This window comes from Salmo salar, chromosome 11, assembly GCF_965601325.2.
Source record: "Salmo salar chromosome 11, fSalSal1, whole genome shotgun sequence".
NCBI classification, from domain to species: Eukaryota; Metazoa; Chordata; class Actinopteri; order Salmoniformes; family Salmonidae; genus Salmo; species Salmo salar.
In genome coordinates this window covers 91,105,353-91,127,609 of record NC_138301.1, presented here as the reverse complement: position 1 = coordinate 91,127,609, position 22,257 = coordinate 91,105,353, and the positions used below count along the sequence as shown (strand labels likewise).

Genomic DNA, 22,257 nt, shown 5'->3' with positions numbered 1-22,257 from the left:
GCTTGGTGACATTATACTCCTTATAGTGTGCTCCAACAGTATGTCTAGATTCAGAAATAAAAATGTTCACATTCATTTATTCAACATTAAATATATTAATAGTAACATCTCAAGAGTACAATTTTGGATTTTGTCTTTTTAAGACATTATTAGGAACATTATACGTACTCTACAAGTACATCACATTTCCAGAGAGGCTGGAAAGTTTTGATCCATTTTATGAGCACCACCATATTTGAGAGCACATAAGAAGTATGTCACCAAGATGTTTCGTGTACAGTTCACAGATCATAGGGTCAAACAGAAGGTATGCATAGGTCTAAAAAGGGCCACTTTCATCATAAAAAAAATAATAATTGTGAAACAAATGTACAAAGCAGATCAAAACATCCTTCCTCCCAATGAAGTTTCTATGTCAGAATTGCCAGAACAATCCGAGATAAATATTTTCGGGCCATCTTGAACTAGCCCCCAACAGACATCTTACCTCAGCCACGAGATCACAGGGTTTATGTTCGCCCCTGTTGCTATGGCTACTGCAATATTTGAATCTAAACCCTTCCCTCTTTGCAGCAGTTTCTCGCTAGCATACCAACACAGAACGTGCCATATGTGGAGTGAAAGGTAGCCTAGTGGTTAGAGAGGTTAGAGCATTGGGTCAGTAACCGAAAGGTGGCTCGTTTGAATCCCAGAGCCGACAAGGTGAAACACCTGTCGATGTGCCCTTGAGCAAGGCACTTAACCCTGATTGCTCCAGGATTGCCATTGAATGGCAGACCCTGGCTGTGACCCCACTCTCTGAGGATGACACATTTCCAATAGACACTTGTGTTCTAAAGGTTATAAACCTATAAAAGCTCTCAGTTTGAGTTCTCTAGTTCCAGCATGTAAACGCAGACTGATCTGACAGAGGCTGTGTTGTGTAGCCATGTGTTGAAGAGGAGGTGGCACGGACCAATGACAGCGCAGAGTCGCAGAACAATACCATAGTTGGATCATTTCTGACAGGTGCAGGGGATTGCCTGGCAAACTGTCATTTCGGAGATGACTTGAGATGGAGGGATGTCAGGCTGTTTGACACCCACCTGTATGGTGACGATGCGTGGCAGGGGCTGGCGAGTGTTGGCACCCCCTTCGATGGCGATGCCGAGGGTGCTGGCACTCTTTGCCACCCTCACTAGTGTGGAGGTGGGCTCCAAGAGACCCGGCTGCAAAAAGACAGAGAGAGAGAGGGTGGATAACATAACTCAGCTTTTTTACTCAAATATTGACCTTGGAGAGCCTGGTCTGCCTGGCCTGACCATGTACACTTTTGTTTTGCACCTTTGTTACCTATTAGTCCACCCATTCAGTTTGGAACGAATCAACAATTTCCCTTCCACCCAACCACCAATCAGCAATAAGCATAAAGGGACAGGCAGAGGACAAGAGAGACCTCTACTGCAGTATGAGATGTGATTGAATGGATGAGAAATCATTGAAAGGACACAGAAATGAATCAATGAGCAAAGAAAGAAAAACTATGTGCACAAAGAGAGAAGAAAACACAAAGAAATCACAGTTAGGATTGAGAACGAGTTCCAAGGGAGCAGTGACGGAAGACAACTCAGCTCTATTTCTCTTCTTGTCATCCCTCACTTTCGGCTCCCCCCATCCATCATCCATCCATTCATCCACCCATCCATCCATTCAACCCTCCATCCATCTCCCTCTTTTCTCTCTCTGTGTCTTCTCTCTTCCCGCTGGTGTGTCCTCCTCACCGGTTTGGCGGGGGTGTCCCCTCCTGCCCCCTGGGGATGTCGTGGGGGGCGTATGCGGGCGGGACGCGGACTGCTTTCCTTGCTGAAACGCCCTGACTCGCCAATGTCCACCCCGCTGTCCTCGCTCAGCGTCTGTCCACTGTCTGACAGCTGGGACAGGTTGGCACCTGGGGGGGTGGGGGGATGGGTGCAGGAGGTTAGAGACTGGCACAGGAACACACTCAGGTAGAAACACATACACCTATGAGTACACATAGACATGCACTTCCTCTTATTTGTGTAACCAATCCTTTGCGTCCAAATCAGCTCTCATGGTTTTCGGAGTCCAACTTCCAACCTCCTCCCTTCAGTAATCCTGGCTGTCCCCCATGCCTCTTACCTCGTGCCTGGGGCAGTGACCGCACCTCGTTGACATCAGACTCTGCATTGGGCCTATGGACCTCCACCATGACAAAGTGCTGTTTGTTGGAGCCAGGGGAGGACTTGTCCTGGCTGTGGGGAAGCGGAGGGGGTGCGGATGGGGCAGTGAGCGGCGGCGGAGGGGGTGGAGATGGAGAGGGGGCGGCAGGCTTGGTGGTCCTAGTAGGGGACTGGACTCGGGGGAAGGGGCCTATAGGGTGCTTGTTGACCATGGAGAGCTGGGCAGTTGCCATCTCCTTCTTAGGGGGGGCAGAGGGTTCCCTCTTAGGGGGGACTGAGGGATCCTTTTTGGGGGGGACCTTGGTTGAGGAGGGGGGCCCTTGCTCCCCCCTCTGGTCAATGGGGTTACGGGAGGGGGCGGTGAAGTAGAGCCCAGAATGGGAGGATTCGGAGGAGGGAAGCTTTTTGACCTGGTCCCGTCTGCTGGGGCGTCTCTGCACCCCTGGAGGGGGTGGGGGTTTGAAGGTGGGGGGAGATTCGGACGTGGAGTGCACCTCATCCTAAGGTAAGAGGAGAACAAATAAATCACATTCCCCTCATCCCACAAAACACTCATATACTACAGCACATCTCATCATTCCACACACACACGCACGCACGCACGCACACACACACACCACCAACAGTCACGCCTCAGAACACAACACAACTGAATTAGTCAGGCCAGGACTCAGTTATGGTCTTTGTGTAACCTCAGGCTACACCTCCCCAGTCCGCGGCAACAAGCTCTCCCCTCCAACCAAAACCAACAGTGAAATGAACAACGAAAACAGTAACATGAGTGGCCAGAGAATGAATGAAGTGATTGGTAAAAAAAATTATAAGAGAAAGCAATCAGAACTAACACAAATATGTTCTGGCTGAATGGAGTTCAAGTGTTTTTAAGACTCTTCAGGTCTCTGCTTTCTGTGTCCCACATTACATCGCCTTGGAACCAACACAACCTCCCATCAACATCGGTTACCGTTGCTCTGGTAACCGTGGTAGGTAATTATAGCTTTTACCTCAGGTGTCAAACAGAACTAGTTCCTCCTTAGTAAGGAGGGAGGAGGAGGAGGAGGAAGAGGAGGAACAGGAAGAGGGTGTGAACTAATATCTATCTGTAAACAGACTCCTCCACAAGAAAGAAAGAAAGAAAGAAAGAAAGAAAGAAAGAAAGAAAGAAAGAAAGAAAGAAAGAAAGAAAGAAAGAAAGAGAAAGAAAGAAAGAAAGAAGAAAGAAGGGATGAAGGCTATATATACACATATAATGTTGTTTAATATATATATATATATATATACAGTACCAGTACAAAGTTTGGACACACCTACTCATTCCAGGGTTTTTCTTTATTTTTACTATTTTCTACATTGTAGAATAATAGTGAAGAAATCAGATCTATGAAATAACACATATGGAATCATGTAGTAACCAAAAAAGTGTGACACAAATCAAAATATATTTTAGATTTGAGATTCTCCAAAGTAACCACCCTTTGCCTTGATAACAGCTTTGCACTCTTGGCATTCTCTCTACCAGATTCATGAGGTAGTCACCTGGATTTAATTTCAATTAACAGGTGTGCCTTTTTAAAAGTTAATTTTTGGAATTTCTTTCCTTCTTAATGCATTTGAGCCAATCAGTTGTGTTGTGACAAGGTAGGAGTGGTATACAGAAGATAGCCCTATTTGGTAAAAGACCAAGTCCATATTATGGCAAGAACTGCACAAATAAGCAAAGAGAAATGACAGTCCATCATTACTTTAAGACATGAAGTCAGTCACTCTGGAAAATTTCAAGAACTTTGAAGGTTTCTCCAAGTGCAGTTGCAAAAACCATCGAGCGCTATGATGAAACTGGCTCTCATGAGGACCGCCACAGGAAAGGAAGACCCAGAGTTACCTCTGCTGCACAGGATAAGTTCATTAGAATTACCAGCCTCAGAAATTGCAGCCCAAATAAATGCTTCACAGAGTTCAAGTAACAGACACATCTCAACATCAACTGTTCAGAGGAGGCCGCATGAATCAGGTATTCATGGTCGAATTGCTGCAAAGAAACCACTTCTAAAGGACACCAATAATAAGAAGAGACTTGCTTGGGCCAAGAAACATTTGAGATTTTTGGTTCCAACCGCTGTGTCTTTGTGAGACGCAGAGTAGGTGAACGGATGATCTCCACATGTGTGGTGGAGGAGGAGGTGAGATGTGGGGTGCTTTGCTGGTGACATTGTCTGTGATTTATTTAGAATTCAAGGCATACTTAACCACCATGGCTACCACAGCATTCTGCAGTGATACACCATCCCATCTGGTTTGGGCTTAGTGGGACTATCATTTGTTTTTCAACAGGACAACAACCCAATATACCTCCAGGCTGTGTAAGGGCTATTTGACCAAGAAGGAGAGTGATGGAGTGCTGCAACAGATGACCTGACCTTCACAATCACCCGACCTCAACCCAATTGAGATGGTTTGGGATGAGTTGGACCGCAGAGTGAAGGAAAAGCAGCCAACAAGTGCTCAGCATATGTGGGAACTCCTTCAAGACTGCTGGAAAAGCATTCCAGGTGAAGCTGGTTGAGAGAATGCCAAGAGTGTACAAAACTGTCATCAAGGCAAAGGGTGGCTACTTTGAAGAATCTACAATCTAAAATATATTTAGATTTCTTTAACACCCATATGTGTTATTTCATAGTTCTGATGTCTTCACTATTATTCTACAATGTAGAAAATAGTACAAATAAAGAAAAACCCTTGAATGAGTAGGTGTGTCCAAACTTTTGACTGGTACTGTATATATACTGTATATATATAAAACTGCATATCCGTTGTTTCCTCTCCCTCACTCAGTCTTGTTGTTTTTTTCCCCTAACCCTCCATCCCTCCCTCTATCTTCTGCACTGTCCATCTTAATGAGGTTGTGGGTCTGGGTCTTACTTCAAGGCTCACCAGAGATATGTCAGGCAGCGCATCCAGACTCTCCTGAGTATCCCCCCCATTACTCTCCACCGTACTGTCATTCTGAGAGAGAGATAGAGAGAGAGAGAGAGAGAGAGAGAGGGGGGGGGGGGGAAGAGAAAGGGTGGAGGGGAGAGTAAGAGAGAGAGAGACGAGGGGATAGAGAGAAGAGAGATGAGGGGATTGAGAGAAGAGAGAGCGGAGGGGAGAGAGAGAGAAGAAAGACAGGGAGTGAGCAAGAGAGGGGGGAGAACGAGGGAGAGTACGTGAACAGATGACAAACACAGCTGCTTGTTTATCCCAAAGCAAATGTTGATCCAAATTGCATTTCGTACGAGTTGTTCCATCTCTCCGTGGGAGGAAAAATAACTCAATAGCATTCTAAATCTACCTTCCAATCTCAAAGTTTGGGAGGCAGATATAGAACAAACACACACCTCTTTACCTCTGACCTTCAAAATCTCTAAGCTTGGAACGCAATACCACAGGTGGGTATTCGTCACACACACGGCACACAACCAAAAGTGCAAACACACAAATTGAAACCAAAGATATCTGCATGGTGTTGTTCACTGTTAGTGAGTTCAGAGCAGCAGTGCCCTTCATTAAACTCTTCCTGTACCAAAACAAAACCCTACCTATTCAGCCTAATTATACACTCACTATCGGCACGGGGAATACTTAGCTGTTTATTTATATGTGTGCGTGTGTGACAGAGAGAGAGAGAGAGAGAGAGAGAGAGAGAGAGAGAGAGAGAGAGAGTGTGTGTGTATGTGAGCGCACACACATGTAATCAGCTGTCAGTGTGTGTGTGTGTGTATGTGATTGGGTTTGTGACTGTACACCTCATTTTGTGTCTAGTTGATAAATCCAATGTTGGTGATCCCCCAGCCTCACTAATCTCTCCAAAACAGTAGCAGCAGCATTCAACTGTGACTCAAACATAAACAACTATAAGCTGGGCCACAGTCCAAACCACACACATGCACATGCACACACATACACACACAAACACACACACACGCATATACACACACAGAGATCTGGAGGTCTGGCCTTGTCCACGGTGTGCTATAGTAAGACAGCTGCAGATTATCTCAACTGTCCAGAGTGGATTGAGTCTGTGTGTCTGTGTGTGTGTGCATATGCCTGTGTGTGTGTGTTTGCACGTGCCTTGGCGTGTGTGTGTGTACGTGAATGCATGTGTGTGTGTTTGAGTGTGTGTGTGTGTGAGTGCATGTGTGACATAGCTAGCTGGTTAATAGTGTTGTCCTCTGGTTTGCGCCCCAGAAGGAAACATCAATAGTGGACGGGCTAGCAGCAGCTTAGTCTGACTGTCTGTAATTACTCCTGCAGAAACAATGTGTGTGTATGCACTGCGAATAGGGAAACACATACAGACACATGCATGCAAGCACACACCAGCATGCATGCTCATGTATGCCGCACGCACGCACACTGCCATGCGCACATACGCAGACACGCACACACATCAACACACACAGTCTTGTTTTACTAACCTTGTGGGGGGGACACAATTCTATATCCTATTTTTCCTAACCCTAATCCCGAAACCCAACCTTAACCCTACACCTACACCTAACCCTAACTCCTAACCCTAACTCCTAAACCTAACCTTTAACCCCTAACCCTAAACCTAATTCTAACCGTAACACTAATTATAATCCTAACCCTAAACCCCCTAGAAATAGCCTTTTTCAAGATGGGGACCGGCAAAACGTCCCCAATTTGTATTTTTTTTTGGTCCCCACAAGTATATGTCCACACACATACAACACACACAGGGATACACAGAAATGTTCAAAAGGACAGTCACATCAACAGAAAAAGTTAGATCCATTGTCTTTATGCAACCTGACAAATGAATGCAGACTGAAGCACTCCAAACCATATTCACTTCAAAATTAGAGGCAGAGAACCACTGCAAATGGATGTAAAATAAGAGAATTGGCAACAACTCCTACCTCCATCATATCTATCAACCACAGCAGTCTTTCCTGGGGGGTTGAAAAGGCAGGCGGGGAGTCGGGGTTAAACGGAGGAAGTTTCTAGATAAATACGTCTCTTTCATCTCTAGTGAAGGGTTTAGGCCGGGGTTTTAAAAATACATGTGGAATTTTCATTGTTGGACATAAAAGACTGTAAAAACACCAGAAAATTAGCTCCAAGTGATTTTAATTTAAGAAATCTGTTCCCATGTATTCCCACGCATAATAGAGAAACGTGATATTATACAAAGGTAAGCATGGTTTGAAATAATTATATTTCCGTCGATTTGCAGTCTACAAATTATTTGTAATTATGTTCTGGCCCCCCGCCCATCCGCTCCAGAAAAAAATCGGCCCACGGCTGGATCTAGTTAATGATCCCTTGTTAGGCCCTTTCCGACTCAGCAGGGGCACAGTGCTCTCATCCCTGACTATGTCCCAAATGGCACCCTGTTCCCTATTTAGTGCACTACTTTTTAAGGGGCCTGGTCAAAAGCAGTGTACTATATAGGGAATAGAATGGCATTTGGGACACATCACCTCTGTCCTGCTGAAACCCTTCTCCTTGCCCCATGCACTCCGAGTAACGATATGTCATCCTAACAGCTCTATCCTCTACCCCTCATCAAACAGGGACACCTTCAAATCGGTCTACTTCGAGACAAAAGTGACACCTAAAAATGAGGAGTGACTCAGACTCTCACAGACATACAGACAGACAGATGGACAGACGGCCAGACGGACACGGCAGCCTGACAGACAGACAAACATAGCCAGCCAGCGACAGCCAGAGACAGAGCCAGACAGACAGACAGTTTGGGTCCACTGCGGCCCAGCCTTCCTACCCGTGCTGAGCTGAGGGTGGTGGAGGTCATGTAGCTGGCTGACGAGGAGGCCAAGGTATCTGGGTAGGAAACCATGGAGAGGGAGTCAGGGTGGAGGGCGGCCGCACTGGCACCCCCCTGCCGGGCCTTCAAAGCCTGGATCTCGCGGCGCAGCACCATCCCATCGAAACGCTCCAGATCCTGGGGCGTCACCAGGCCACGCACCTCTGATAGCAGGGAGAACTAAGAGGAGGGTTGGGGGAGGAGATGGAGACAGGGTTCTAGAGTTATAGGGAGCTATAACATGCATCAGGAGACCATGAGGAAGACTGCAACAAAACAACACTGTTTAAAGCACTTTACCAATTGTGAATTCAATATATTTGATAAATCATTGTTTTATATGAGGTGCAGGGCAAGGACATTGACAGAAAGACAAGTGGCTTTCTAATAAACTGAGAAAAACAGATGTCTGAGCAACCACAAAAGCCTTAACATAAATCACGGAAAGTCTCACAAAACTTGCCATTCAAGTGATGGATGTACAGAGAAAAGGCGAGCAATCACCATAAGCACTATGAGTGAGGGAACACAAGAACCCAACACATGATGCACCTCACAACAACGGACACACGCATGCACACCGGAATTTGTCTTTCTCTGTTTCTTGCACACATGTATGCACAAACGATTCTAAGTCTCTCTCTCTCTCGCGCTCTTTCTCTCAAACACACACGCGCACACACACACACATACACACGTGCACACACACACATGCACACGCACAAATACAAACACACAAAAGATACCCATCCACCCACCCACACACCCATCCACCCACACCAACACACACACACCCCACGCTGTCTCTCCACAGTCACTCCTCACCTTGGCGTGTGTGTTGAGCAATTCAAACAGGGCCATGACTAGTTGCTCCACCCCTATGTGTCCGTCTCGGTACTCCTCCATGTAGTAGCCCATGGTCTGCCTCTCAGTCTCCGTCAGCAGGTGGCGGGCCTGTTCCTCCAGCATGGCTCTGCTCTGGTTCACCAGGCTGGAGAGGGTCACCTGGGAGCCCGCCACACCCTTATAGAACACCGGCTGGAAGGGGAGGGGGAGAGGAGGATGGGGTGAGGAGGAGGGTTGGAAAAGGGACAAGGTGAGGGAGAAAGTGTGTGTGTGTGTGTGTGTGTGTGTGTGTGTGTGGGGGGGGGGGGTGAGAAGTAGAAAGGTGACACAGGAGAGACCCAGAGGTGAGGGGGGAGGTGTATGTCAGGCAGGAAATGAGAAACAAAGGGACAGAAAAAGAACAAAGAGAGAAATCATGTACATGCATTTGTCATTGCTCATCATCCATCCATCCATCCCACCCACAGCTGGCGTGGAGGGGCCAGAGTACATCACTCTAACACTGGGCACTAAGGCTCTCATCTCTTCCACAGAACCACAGCCTACTCTATGCAACTGCCCTTCTCATATGCCACAGCCAGCTCAGCCAATCCAATCAATTCACTCAGCGATGGCACCACGGCACTTGAGAACCAGATGAGAATATTACCCCGAATTCATACATACACACACACTCTCTCTCTCTCCTTGCTCTTCCTTGTCCTGTCTTTCTCCCTCTCTTCCTATCTCTCTTTCTCTCGCTCTCGGTATCTCCTCACAAGCAGCTTTTCTTTAATTAACTCCTTAATCAAAGACACCACTTCAAAGTCACCAGCCCCAAGGCTGTGTAAGAGAGAGAAAGAGGAAAAAAGATGGGGAGAGGGAGAGAGAGGGAGAGAAGAGAGTGAAAGACGAAAGAGAGAGAGAGATATGGGGAGAGAGAGCGAGAGAGAGAGGGGAGGGAGGGAGGGAAGGAAGGAGAGAGGGGCAACTCACCCTCCCCCACCTGCCCCAGACTCCTCATCCCAAACTCTTAACCACTCTCATTCGTCTGTGTTAGCCACCAGGTCTGGAGGAGTGAGGTGTTGCAGCCTTTGCCAAACATAAGTCCCTACCCCAAGGTGAAGCCACACTTAGGCAGTATCCTAATTAACTCTATGCTTACAACATGCATTTACCTGAAGAATCCTATTGAAAAGTGCACATCGGTTGTGTCCCAAATGGCACTCTATTCCCCATAGAGCCCTGGTCAAAAGTAGTGCACTATATAGGGAATAGGGTGCCATTTGGGACACAGCCTGAGTATAGTTCAAACCTACAAGGCGTAAGAACAATCAATCCCTTAATGACAACTTATTTGATGGTTGTTAGGACATGTATGATGCCAATGATAATAATTAAAGAGATTAGCCTCTGAGACTCAGTTCTAACCTGTATCCCATGTTAAACTAAGACTCACAGGCTGACTACACCGTTCGCGTCACAGAGAGGGGAAAGGTCAGGCTTGTCTTTCACATGTCCCTGGTGCTATGCAGAATATCAGAAAGGGAAGAGGACAGGAGGGAACATTGTCTTCATATGTGAATGCGTCTACCTATTCTTAAACCATGTGAAGGGATTGCGTGATTAATGCGGAACTAATTACTTGTCTCCACAATGTCTGTGCGCCAGTCACTCCCTCCTTTGGCATTGGGGGATGTGTGTGGTAGCGTCTGGAACCATTGTATGTCATCTCTGATGTTGCACTTATCCTGGGATAGTGTATGACCTAGAGGCTCACTCCCCTCAGTGAGCTTGTCCAGGAGTGGGGTCAAGAAGGGGTTTTACATGAGATGGGTGTATCTGGAGTTGACAATTGATTTATGCCATTGGATGAGTTGGTGTTTTTGTGCTATGAAGTACCAGGAACGAGCAAGGAACCTCGTCTTAGGGACCAAACTGAACGATAATTTATAGTGAATGCTATCTTGCTATGGGATACTCCTTTCTCATTTAAAAAGTCTCATCTTGTGACCCGTTCAAAACATCTGTGGTTTGTTATGTAGACTAGCGGGTGGATCTTTGCTATAAAAGATCTCAGTAGCCTTTGTGTTGCCGCTCTCAACGGATCATCAGAAACGGTGATTCAACGACAAGCCATTGCTCTCACTATTAAAGATTTAGTTTAAGTATGACTCTGACTTGTGTGATAAATTTGTCTCTCCTCATTTGATAGTAAAGAAATTAACCACCACAGTACCCATGTGCCATCTCCTCATTGGTTATACCCATGTGCCATCTCCTCATTGGTTATACCCACATTCCATCTCCTCATTGGTTATACCCACGTGCCATCTCCTCATTGGTTATACCCACGTGGGCAACTTAAAGACGAATGAGGTCGGTGGCGGTAATGCACCTAATTTATGAAAGTTGCCAATCGCAATATAAAGTCCAGAGAAGAAAAAGCCTAGAAGGAGGAGAGATGACTAGAAACAATTCGGGTTGACCATTTTATTATGTGGATTAATTGTCGGAGTAGAGGACCTTGTGCATTTCAGGTAGAATAACAACTCAATGTTTATATCCCAGGCCAAATTAGCTAGCAACAGCAAGCTATCTAAATAGGACACATTAGCTAGCAAGTGCAAGCTAGCTAGCCAAATTGACAGAAATGTTTAATGCTTTTCGACCTGTCCCCAGATTAATGTAATTGGTTCAGAGTTTGTTTTGATATTTTAACCTGCATGTCATGATCGCGTTTAGTGTGGGGGGCCAAAATAAATATGTGCACAATGTTGCACGATGGTGCACGCGCGCAGCCGGTTTGGGTTACGTGTCAGATCTAACCTGTATCCCATGTTAAACTAAGACTCAGATCTAACCTGTATCCCATGTTAAACTAAGACTCAGATCTAACCTGTATCCCATGTTAAACTAAGACTCAGATCTAACCTGTATCCCATGTTAAACTAAGACTCAGATCTAACCTGTATCCCATGTTAAACTAAGACTCAGATCTAACCTGTATCCCATGTTAAACTAAGACTCAGATCTAACCTGTATCCCATGTTAAACTAAGACCCATTAATTAATAATTAATCAAATACTACAATGGCCAGTGTGCTGCTGGATTCCATCTGCATGCCAAATGGCACCCTATTCCCTATGTAGTGCACTACTTTTGACCAGGGCCCATAGAGCTCTGGTCAAATCTTGTGCACTATGTTGGAAATAGGGTGCCCTTAGGGACACGCACTGGGTCTTTGTCAATTCTCGGTGTGCATTCTGCAAGACAAGATGACTGCTCCCTTTACCAAAGGCATCAACTACAAGCACCACTGACCCCATTCCAATGACTACCCAGAGAGAGGGATAGGACCAAAACAAGACAAGATGAGATGGAGACCAGACAGGTCCAATTCGCACCACTGCACTGTCTAGCACTCTGTTGTAGATCAATGTTGTAGATCAATGTAGATCAATGCCCTTTGATAGTAGGATCAAAGTGCTTATATTAAACTTCATGACACTGCTACCAGGGCCGTCAATACATATGAGGACACCCAGGTCCGGACCTCAGCAAGTTCAGATTAAAAAATACATTTTAAAAATGGGGGGGGGACTCAGTCGGGGTCTTAACTTCCTGTTGAGAGCTAGAATAGTAGAATACACAGGGTTGCAAATTTCAAAAGTTAGTTGTGCATCAGCAGTTTAACTCTTGTAATATGTCACTCACTCAATTAGCCCATGGCAGTAGATTTATAGATACAGTTGAAGTCGGAAGTTTACATACACTTAGGTTGGCGTCATTAAAACTCATTTTTCAACCACTCCACAAATTTCTTGTTAACAAACTATAGTTTTGGAAAGTTGGTTAGGATATCTACTTTGTGCATGACACAAGTAATTTCTCCAACAATTGTTTACAGACAGTTTATTTAACTTATAATTGTCACGTCCTGACCAGTGAAAGAGGTCATTTGCCATAGTAGTATGGTCAGGGCGTGGCAGGGGGGGTTTGTTTTGTATGTATTTTGGGTTTTCTGTTTCTATGTGGGTTTGTTCTAGTTGTCTATTTCTATGTGTTGGTTTTCATGTTCGGCCGGGTATGGTTTCCAATCAGAGGCAGGTGTCTTTCGTTGTCTCTGATTGGAAGCCATACTTAGGCAGCCTGTTTTTCCTTTGGGGTTGTGGGTAGTTGTTTTCCGCTCTAGTCTAAGTACCTGACGGGACTGTGTTGGTCGTTTTTGTTATTTTGTCAAGTGTCTTCATTAAAAGATTGAAAATGAGCACTATCCACGCTGCATCTTGGTCTCCATTTCACTACCCCTATGAAAATAATTCACTGTATTACAATTCCAGTGGGTCAGAAGTTTACATACACTAAGTTGACTGTGCCTTTAAACAGCTTGGAAAATTCCAGAAAATGATGTCATGCTTTAGAAGCTTCTGATATGCTAATTGACATCATTTGAGTCAATTGGAGGTGTACCTGTGGATGTATTTCAAGGCCTACCTTCAAACTCAGTGCCTCTTCACTTGACATCATGGGAAAATCAAAAGAAATCAGCCAAGACTTCAGAAAAAAGAATTGTAGACCTCCACAAGTCTGCTTCATCCTTGGGAGCAATTTCCAAACGCCTGAAGTTACCACGTTCATTTGTACAAACAATAGTACGCAAGTATAAACACCATGGGACACCGCAGCCGTCAAACCACTCAGGAAGGAGACAAACGTACTTTGGTGCGAAAAGTGCAAATCAATCCGCAAACAACAGCAAAGGACCTTGTGAAGATGCTGGAGGAAAAGGGTACAAAAGTATCTATATCCACAGTAAAACGAGTCCTATATCGACATAACCTGAAAGGTCGCTCAGCAAGGAAGAAGCCACTACTCCAAAACCGCCGTAAAAAAGCCAGACTACAGTTTGCAACTGCACATGGGGACAAAGATCATACTTTTTGGAGAAATATCCTCTGGTCTGATGAAGTAAAAATAGAACTGTTTGGCCATAATGACCATTGTTATGTTTGGAGGAAAAAGGGGGAGGCTTACTAGCCGAAGAACACCATCCCAACCGTGAAGCACGGGGGTGACAGCATCATGTTGTGGGGTGCTTTGTTGCAGGAGGGACTGGTGCACTTCACAAAATAGATGGCAACATGAGGGAGGAAAATTATGTGGATATATTGATGCAACATCTCAAGACATCAGTCAGGAAGTTAAAGTTTGGTCGCAAATGGGTCTTCCAAATGGACAATGACCCCAAGCATACTTCCAAAGTTGTGGCAAAATGGCTTAAGGACAACAAAGTCAAGGTATTGGAGTGGCCATCACAAAGCCCTGACCTCAATCCCATAGAAAATTTGTGGGCAGAACTGAAAAAGCGTGTTCGAGCAAGGAGGCCTACAAACCTGACTCAGTTACACCAGCTCTGTCAGGAGGAATGGGCCAAAATTCACCCAACTTATTGTGGGAAGCTTGTGGAAGGCTACCCGAAATGTTTGACCCAAGTTAAACAATTTAAAGGCAATGCTACCAAATACTAATTGAGTGTATGTAAACTTCTGACCCACTGGGAATGTGAAGAAAGAAATAAAAGCTGAAATAAATCATTCTCTCTACTATTATTTTACTAGGATTAAATGTCAGGAATTGTGAAAAACTGAGTTTAAATGAATTTGGCTAAGGTGTATGTAAACTTCCGGCTTCAACTGTAATTAAATTAGTCTAGTTAGTCTAGCAAACTATCTAAACTTGTAGTAATCATAGCGAATTACCGACCGGGCACGCAGGGTACATGCCCATGGGTACTGACCTCCCTGGGTGCCCCATTGATTTTGATATCATATTAACATGACATCTCATGGAACAATTTGTAGAATTACAGGAAATTAGCTTAAAAACTGCAACAAATTATCCCCAGCCCATGGCAAAAAGTGTGTTTTTATCGTACTGTTTCTGCTAACAGATCCTACTGTACGTATGAAATTATAGTTTTTAATCCCAGTGCTGAGTTAATGTGAGTTCATTTGTAGCGGCTAATTGCATAGCTAATAGGCTAGATGTTTGTGGATCGACTGAGGTGAATGGAGCTACAGCAATCGGGGGGGGGGGGGTTACGGCCCTGACTGCTACTAAAAGTACTGGATGGGGGAAAGCAACATACCTGGCAGATCAGTGAGAACTAAGAAATGGGCATGAACTAGACCGTGGGAAGGGTGCATCATTAGGAAACCAGTGTGAAGGGTGTTTAGTCTATTTCCCTACCTGTCCTAGCCTAGCCCCTCTGTCCCAGTATGGACTGTTCCAGAACACACCGATGCTGCCTGACACCACTCAGCACAGTCCCTAGTGACAATGACAGCGCTCTCTGTTTCCTCACGCTCAGTGTTTTTGGAGAAATGAGAACATTATCTTTCACAGGAGGGAAGAACACGTCCAAGGCTGCAGCTCAGGGATATATAATGACAGAGGAAGAGGAGGAGGAAGAGGTGAGGAGAGTTTTCACCAGGGGTAAGAAACATGTCCACGCAAAGGGAGGACAAATCGATTTCACATGATGTGGGACAGATAAGGTGTGACCTTGGAAGGCATACATCCAGGTATTAAACCCTATCCCTACTGAGAGTGGGACCCAGCAGACACGTATGTAATGGAACGGTATCAGGCCCAGGGACACATTCTCGAGTCTAGAACCCTTAAACCATGCTATACATTTCTACCTCTTCCAATTTCACCACATGTCGAAAAGAAGCCCAAACAGTTGATTTACAGTAAAAGCCTATGGAAACCAAAACAAATGAAATGTTCTTGTGGCTGAGCGTCTAAAGCTAGGCAGTTATCACAATCACACTGGGCATTTTAGATGGTAGGCCATTAGTGTATTGATTGACATCCATCTTTCCCACAGGGGAATGCCTGCTGATTAAATCACTTTACCAGACCACAGTGCTCCTTAATAATCCAATCCGATAGAGAAATGAAAGAACTATTGTTTCGTAGCAATAACCATCAAGCTAGTGTACTGGACTGGAGCATCTTGGACCCCCTGCTAAACCATGCAGAATCAAACGCTCTCTGTGTCCTAAATGGCACCAAATTCCCTGTGTAGTGCACTACTTTTAATAACCAGGTCAAAATCTGTGATTTGGGACATATTCCCAGTCTCACTCTTCATCCTCCTGCACATATCACTGACCACCACAGAAGTGAAATCAACCTCTAACCTAGCAATTAAAGGTGCACTATGCAGAAATCACGACGCCATTTTCCTGGTTGATAAAATTTCAGTTTGTATGACAAAACAATCAAGTATTATGCAGAGAATCATTGTACCATCTAAACTGCTGTGAAATATATTTTCCATAATTAAACACATTGTATGTTCAGCTGTTTGAAGCTGTTGTACAAAACCAAAAGTAAAAGATGCAAAAACTAAACTTAAGAACGGGAAGCATAGAAATAGTGCACATAGAACAGCTCTACCACTTCTTAGACTTGCTTTCAATGAGAATGACAGATCTATAACTCACATTACTACATAGTGCATCTTTAAGCGTTAGATTCAACTTCATCAGAGGGATGAGCTCTTACCTAGCTATACCGAGGGGCAACTTATCTGTGTGACTGTCCATGAGGAGCAGTGAGGCCCTGGAGCCACACAATGGCTACATCCTGGTACTAAACACACAAAGCCTTGTGACAGCTATTGGTCCCCCTGAAGTGGGGGTAAGGGTCAAGGTGGGGGGAGGGTGGTCTGGAGTGTGTGTTTGTGTGAGTGTGTGTGTGTGTGTGTGTGTGTGTGTGTGTGTGTGTGTGTGTGTGTGTGTGTGTGTGTGTGTGTGTGTGTGTGTGTGTGTGTGTGTGTGTGTGTGCATGCATATGTGTGTGCGTTCCACTGTTCCATTGTCAGATGTAAACGGAACAATCCAGCATGCTATCTTCTCCACTGATTGTGTGAGCTTCTCCAATCGATGGCTGAAACGGAGAGAATCGTATGTAAAAGCGTATCCACCTCTAAAATCTAATTGTGAGACCAGACTTTGTAATTCTTTAGACAAGGTTTCTTTGGGGTGAAAAGCTATTAGCCAATAATAGCCGTGTCAAAATCGATTAGAGCATAGCCACTGATTGGGCTATCCCATCCATTCACCATGAAATGAAAGGGGTCATATGCCTGATCCTTTGCTATGAGACTTTTGCTGCGCTGAACCCGTGCCCGGTTTGCCGTGCAACCTATTCTTAATTAATTAGCTTATCGGCCCATTCTGGCCTTTGGCTCTAATTAAAAAGAGAGGGATGGAGGGAGGGAAAGAGGGATGTGGCAGGACGAACAACGGTCCCTCTATGACCAGTGTGATGGACTGAATCAAGGTGAAGGACAGAGAATGGTGTGCAGCGGACGACAGTTCTCGGCTTGTGAAGATGTCACCATCTGGCTATATCTTCACAGCTGAAACGAGTTGAGAGCTGTCGACGTTGTATACGAGGTTGGGGTGGATGGATATTTAACTTTACAGAGTGTTCCTCCCTGTTCATATCGAATAGCTCTGAAGCTATTACACAGTGTATTAACAGCCTTCCCAACTAACAGCACTCAGACTGCAAATCCATGCTGCTCGCTTGCATGTATTACAGCCAGCTCTGGGCATGGTAGCAACTGGCTAGGGTACACTTTGAAAACGTATCGAAACTCCCTCCCTACTTCAGTAGAATTGCCCTCCTTATCTTCTCTCTCTCTTTCCTGTTCTCCCTCCCTCTGTCTTCCTCAACCTCTCCCTTCCCCTGTCCCCCTTATCATCTCTCTCTCTCTCTCTCTGAAGAGTGCCCTGTGTTTTTGTTTACTTCAAAATCCTTTTAAGAGCGTCAGCCACAGATTGCCAATTACTTGAAAGCAAGGTGTTTAAGTTAGATTGAAGGAGCTCAGAGATGTCTGGAGGGGTGAGCAGAGCTGGAGGTTTCTCTCTGCAACAACAATTACAATCACTACAGTAAACAGTCATCGGGGTCAGGAGAGACCTCACCTATCAGCACGCACGCACACACGCACGCACGCACGCACGCACGCGCACGCACACACACACACACACACACACACACACACACACACACACACACACACACACACACACACACACACACACACACACACACACACACACACACCACACACACACACACACACACACACACACACACACACACACAGGGCCAGAGGCTACAATGGGGATTAACCCTGCTCTGCCTGGGTGTATTTGATTGACTTGACAGGCAGTCCATAGTGAAAAAACACTGACATTGGGTCTGACAGAGTGACAGATAATGGCTTCAGGTCATATCACAGAACCGCTGAATGAACCTTGGATGTCCAACAACATCCCAACAGAGTTCGTTTAAAAAAAAATGTGTTAATGAAACCAATGTCCTGCCTGTCTTTTTTTGGGGGGTCAGTTCAACCCCAGTCACAACCATAATCATTTGTATTTCTATGATCACAACCCTATGGCTGATGATGACATCACCATGCTTCGACTAACACTAGTCAATTCTCTGCTGTATATGTGTTAAAAAGCTGGCCTGAGGCTCTGCACAGGCAGACATGACACAAGAGCTTTCTAGGGGTGAGAGGACGCAGGGAAAGCCTGCTGGCTATTCACGAGTGGGACTCTGAAGCTGTGTCCCAGATGACAGTCTGTTCCCTACATAGTGCACTACTTTTGATTATGGCCCATAGGAATCTGGAGACAAGTACTTCATGTAGATTGTTTAGGATGGTTTGACCCAGGAAATCAAAGAAAACCAAATACATCCCATTTGAGTGATGCCCTTTTCAGGAAATAGTAGATACGTACGCATGCACACATACACAGAACTGTAGTGTTATGCTCCCCTCCCTCTCCTCTCCTCTCCCTGTCACGCCCTGATCTGTTTCACCTGTCTTTGTGCTCGTCTCCACCCCCTGCAGGTGTCGCCCATCTTCCTTCCCCACTTATCCTCTGGGTATTTATACCTGTGTTTTCGGTCTGTCTGTGCCAGTTCCTCTTGTTTGTTAAGCTTACCTGCGGTTTGTCCTGTCAGCTCCTGTCTTTTCCCAGCCTCTCTTTATCTCGTCCTCCTGGTTTTTGACCCTTGCCTGTCCTGTACCTGCCCGCCTGACCACTCTGCCTGTCCCTGAGCATGCCTGCCGTCCTGTACCTTTGCTCCTACTCTGGATTATCGACCCCTGCCTGCCTTGACCTGTCGTTTGCATGCCCCTGTTACAATAAACATTGTTACTTCACACAGTCTGCACTTGGGTCTTACCTTGATACCTGATACTCCCCCTCTTCTAAGCCATTATAAACGACTGTCCTGTCATAGTATCTGCGTTCTCATGCAGGGTATCATTTTTATGGAAATATATATAGTTTTGCATATGAACCACTATTGTTTTCACTATATATTTTACCTCTTGGTGATGTCATTCGGAAACATAATGTTAACTTTCACTGCTATGCGGACGATACACAGCTGTACATTTCGATGAAACATGGTGAAGCCCCAAAATTGCCCTCCCTGGGAGCCTGTGTTTCAGACATAAGGAAGTGGATGGCAGCAAATGTTCTACTTTTAAACTCGGACAAAACAGAGATGCTTGTTCTAGGTCCCAAGAAACAAAGAGATCTTCTGTTGGATCTGACAATTCATCTGGATGGTTGTACAGTCGTCTCAAATAAAACCGTGAAGGACTTCGGCGTTACTCTGGACCCTGATCTCTCTTTTGACAAACATATCAAGACTGTTTCAAGGACAGCTTTTTTCCATCTAAGTAACATTGCAAAAATCAGAAACTTTCTGTCCAAAAATGATGCAGAAAAATGTATCCATTCTTTTATCACTTCTAGGTTATACTACTGCAATGCTCTACTTTCCGGGTACCCAGATAAAGCACTAAATAAACTTCAGTTAGTGCTAAACACGGCTGCTAGAATCTTGGCTGGAACCAAAATATTTGATCATATATATTGATATATATTGATCAGTGCTAGCCTCTCTACACTGGCTTCCTGTCAAGGCAAGGGCTGATTTCAAGGTTTTACTGCTAACCTACAAAGCATTACATGGGCTTGCTCCTACCTATCTTTCCGATTTGGTCCTGCCGTACATACCTACACGTATGCTACAGTCACAAGACGCAGGCCTCCTTACTGTCCCTAGAATTTCTAAGCAAACAGCTGGAGGCAGGGCTTTCTCCTATAGAGCTCAATTTTTATGGAATGGTCTGCCTATCCACGTGAGAGGAGAACCGACTCGGTTTCAACTTTTAAGTCTTTATTGAAGACTCATCTCTTCAGTAGGTCCTATGATTGAGTGTAGTCTGGCCCAGGAGTGTGAAGGTGAACAGAAAGGCACTGGAGCAACAAACCGCCCTTGCTGTCTCTGCCTGGCCGGTTCACCTCTCTCCACTGGATTCTCTGCCTCTAACCCTATTACAGGGGCTGAATCACTGGCATACTGGTGCTCTTCCATGCCGTCCCTAGGAGGGGTGCGTCACTTGAGTGGGTTGAGTCACTGACGTGATCTTCCTGTCCGGGTTGGCGCCCCCCCTTGGGTTGTGCCGTGGCGGAGATCTTTGTGGGCTATACTCAGCCTTGTCTCAGGATGGTAAGTTGGTGGTTGAAGATATCCCTCCAGTGGTGTGGGGACTGTGCTTTGGCAAAGTGGGTGGGGTTATATCCTGCCTGTTTGGCCCTCTCCAGGGGTATCGTCGGACACAGTGTCTCCCGACCCGTCCTGTCTCAGCCTCTAGTATTTATGCTGCAGTAGTTTATGTGTCGGGGGCTAGGGTCAGTCTTATATCTGGAGTATTTCTCCTGTCTTATCCGGTGTCCTGTGTGAATTTAAGTATGCTCTCTCTAATTCTCTCTCTTTCGTTCTTTCTTTCTTTCTTTCTTTCTTTCTTTCTTTCTTTCTTTCTTTCTTTCTTTCTTTCTTTCTTTCTTTCTTTCTTTCTTTCTTTCTTTCTTTCTTTCTTTTGGAGGACTTGAACCCTAGGACCATGCCTCAAGACTACCTGGCCTGATGACTCCTTGTTGTCCCTAGTCCACCTGGCTGTGACGCTGCTCCAGTTTCAACTGTTCTGCCTGCGGCTATGGAACCCTGACCTGTTCACTGGACGTGCTACCTGTCCCAGACCTGCTGTTTTCAACTCTCTAGAGACAGCAGGAGCAATAGAGATACTCTGAATGATCGGCTATGAAAAGCCAACTGACATATACTCCTGAGGTGTTGACCTGTTGCACCCTCGACAACCACTGTGATTAGTATTATTTCACCCTGCTGGTCATCTATGAACATTTAAACATCTTGGCCATGTTCTGTTATAATCTCCACCCGTCACAGCCAGGAGAGGACTGGCCACCCCTCATAGCCTGGTTCCTCTCTAGGCTTCTTCCTAGGTTCTGGCCTTTCTAGGGAGTTTTTCCTAGCCACCGTGCTTCTACACCTGCATTGCTTGCTGTTTGGGGTTTTAGGCTGGGTTTCTGTACAGCACTTTGTGACATCAGCTGATGTAAAAAGGGCTTTCAAATTAAATTTGATTGATATGAACAGAGGGGGATTTCACAGCATCTTATGAAGCTCACTCATCCACTAAAAAAAGCTCATGACACTTTGCGAGGGAACGTGTTCATCCTACAAGATCGCTCTGACCACACACACACACACACACACACACACACACACACACACACACACACACACACACACACACACACACACACACACACACACACACACACACACACACACACACACACACACACACACACACACACACACACACACACACACACACACACACCTTAGGGCTAAAGAGACCTTAGAGTTCTCCACAAGGTAAGACGACTGACTTTGTACACACAAGGGTTGTAACACTTTTTGTGGAAGTCTCCCCAATACCCCTCTCCTCTTCAAGTCCCTGTGGACTCGAAGACACTGCCTTGTAATATCAATGGAGAGGGTCAGCACTTCAGGAGATGTGTAATCGATGGTGATCTCTTCGCGTCTCTTCCTCTCCTCTTCTTCCCTTGCTGTCCTTCTTTTGGCAGCTGCTGTCTCTCCCAACTCTCCACCTGTCTCCTTTCCATCTAAATAAATCTTCCCTGTGGCACTGATGGCAAAAGTCAAGCACACCCACTAGACTATACAAACCATATACACCAGGGTTTGTCAACTAGGTTTGGCCTTGGGACAATTTCTTTATGTGCTAATAGTTGCCAGAACAATATTAGCACAATTTATTGGCCTACGCTACAAATTGAGCAACATTTTTAACACATCTGATTAGTACATAATAAATTCAGTGACAACAACAATCATTTTGATCGGATTACGCTCGTGAAATCATGTCTCTATTCAATTATTTGTGTCTATTTCTCTGTGCGTTGATT

General features: G+C 45.3%; 1 protein-coding gene across 1 annotated transcript in view; it reads right to left on the bottom strand.

The window, feature by feature from the left end:
- The window catches only part of whrna (whirlin a), a 123,415-nt gene that overhangs the window by 3,157 nt on the left and 98,001 nt on the right, over nt 1-22,257 (bottom strand). Inside the window, exons 7-12 of the mRNA XM_082957564.1 lie at nt 8,842-9,054; nt 7,975-8,196; nt 5,100-5,183; nt 2,140-2,680; nt 1,761-1,927; nt 1,086-1,208 (exon numbers count right to left, since the gene is read on the bottom strand). Coding sequence (XP_082813690.1) covers nt 1,086-1,208; nt 1,761-1,927; nt 2,140-2,680; nt 5,100-5,183; nt 7,975-8,196; nt 8,842-9,054 — 1,350 coding nt within the window. The remainder of the gene's footprint in view (nt 1-1,085; nt 1,209-1,760; nt 1,928-2,139; nt 2,681-5,099; nt 5,184-7,974; nt 8,197-8,841; nt 9,055-22,257) is intronic.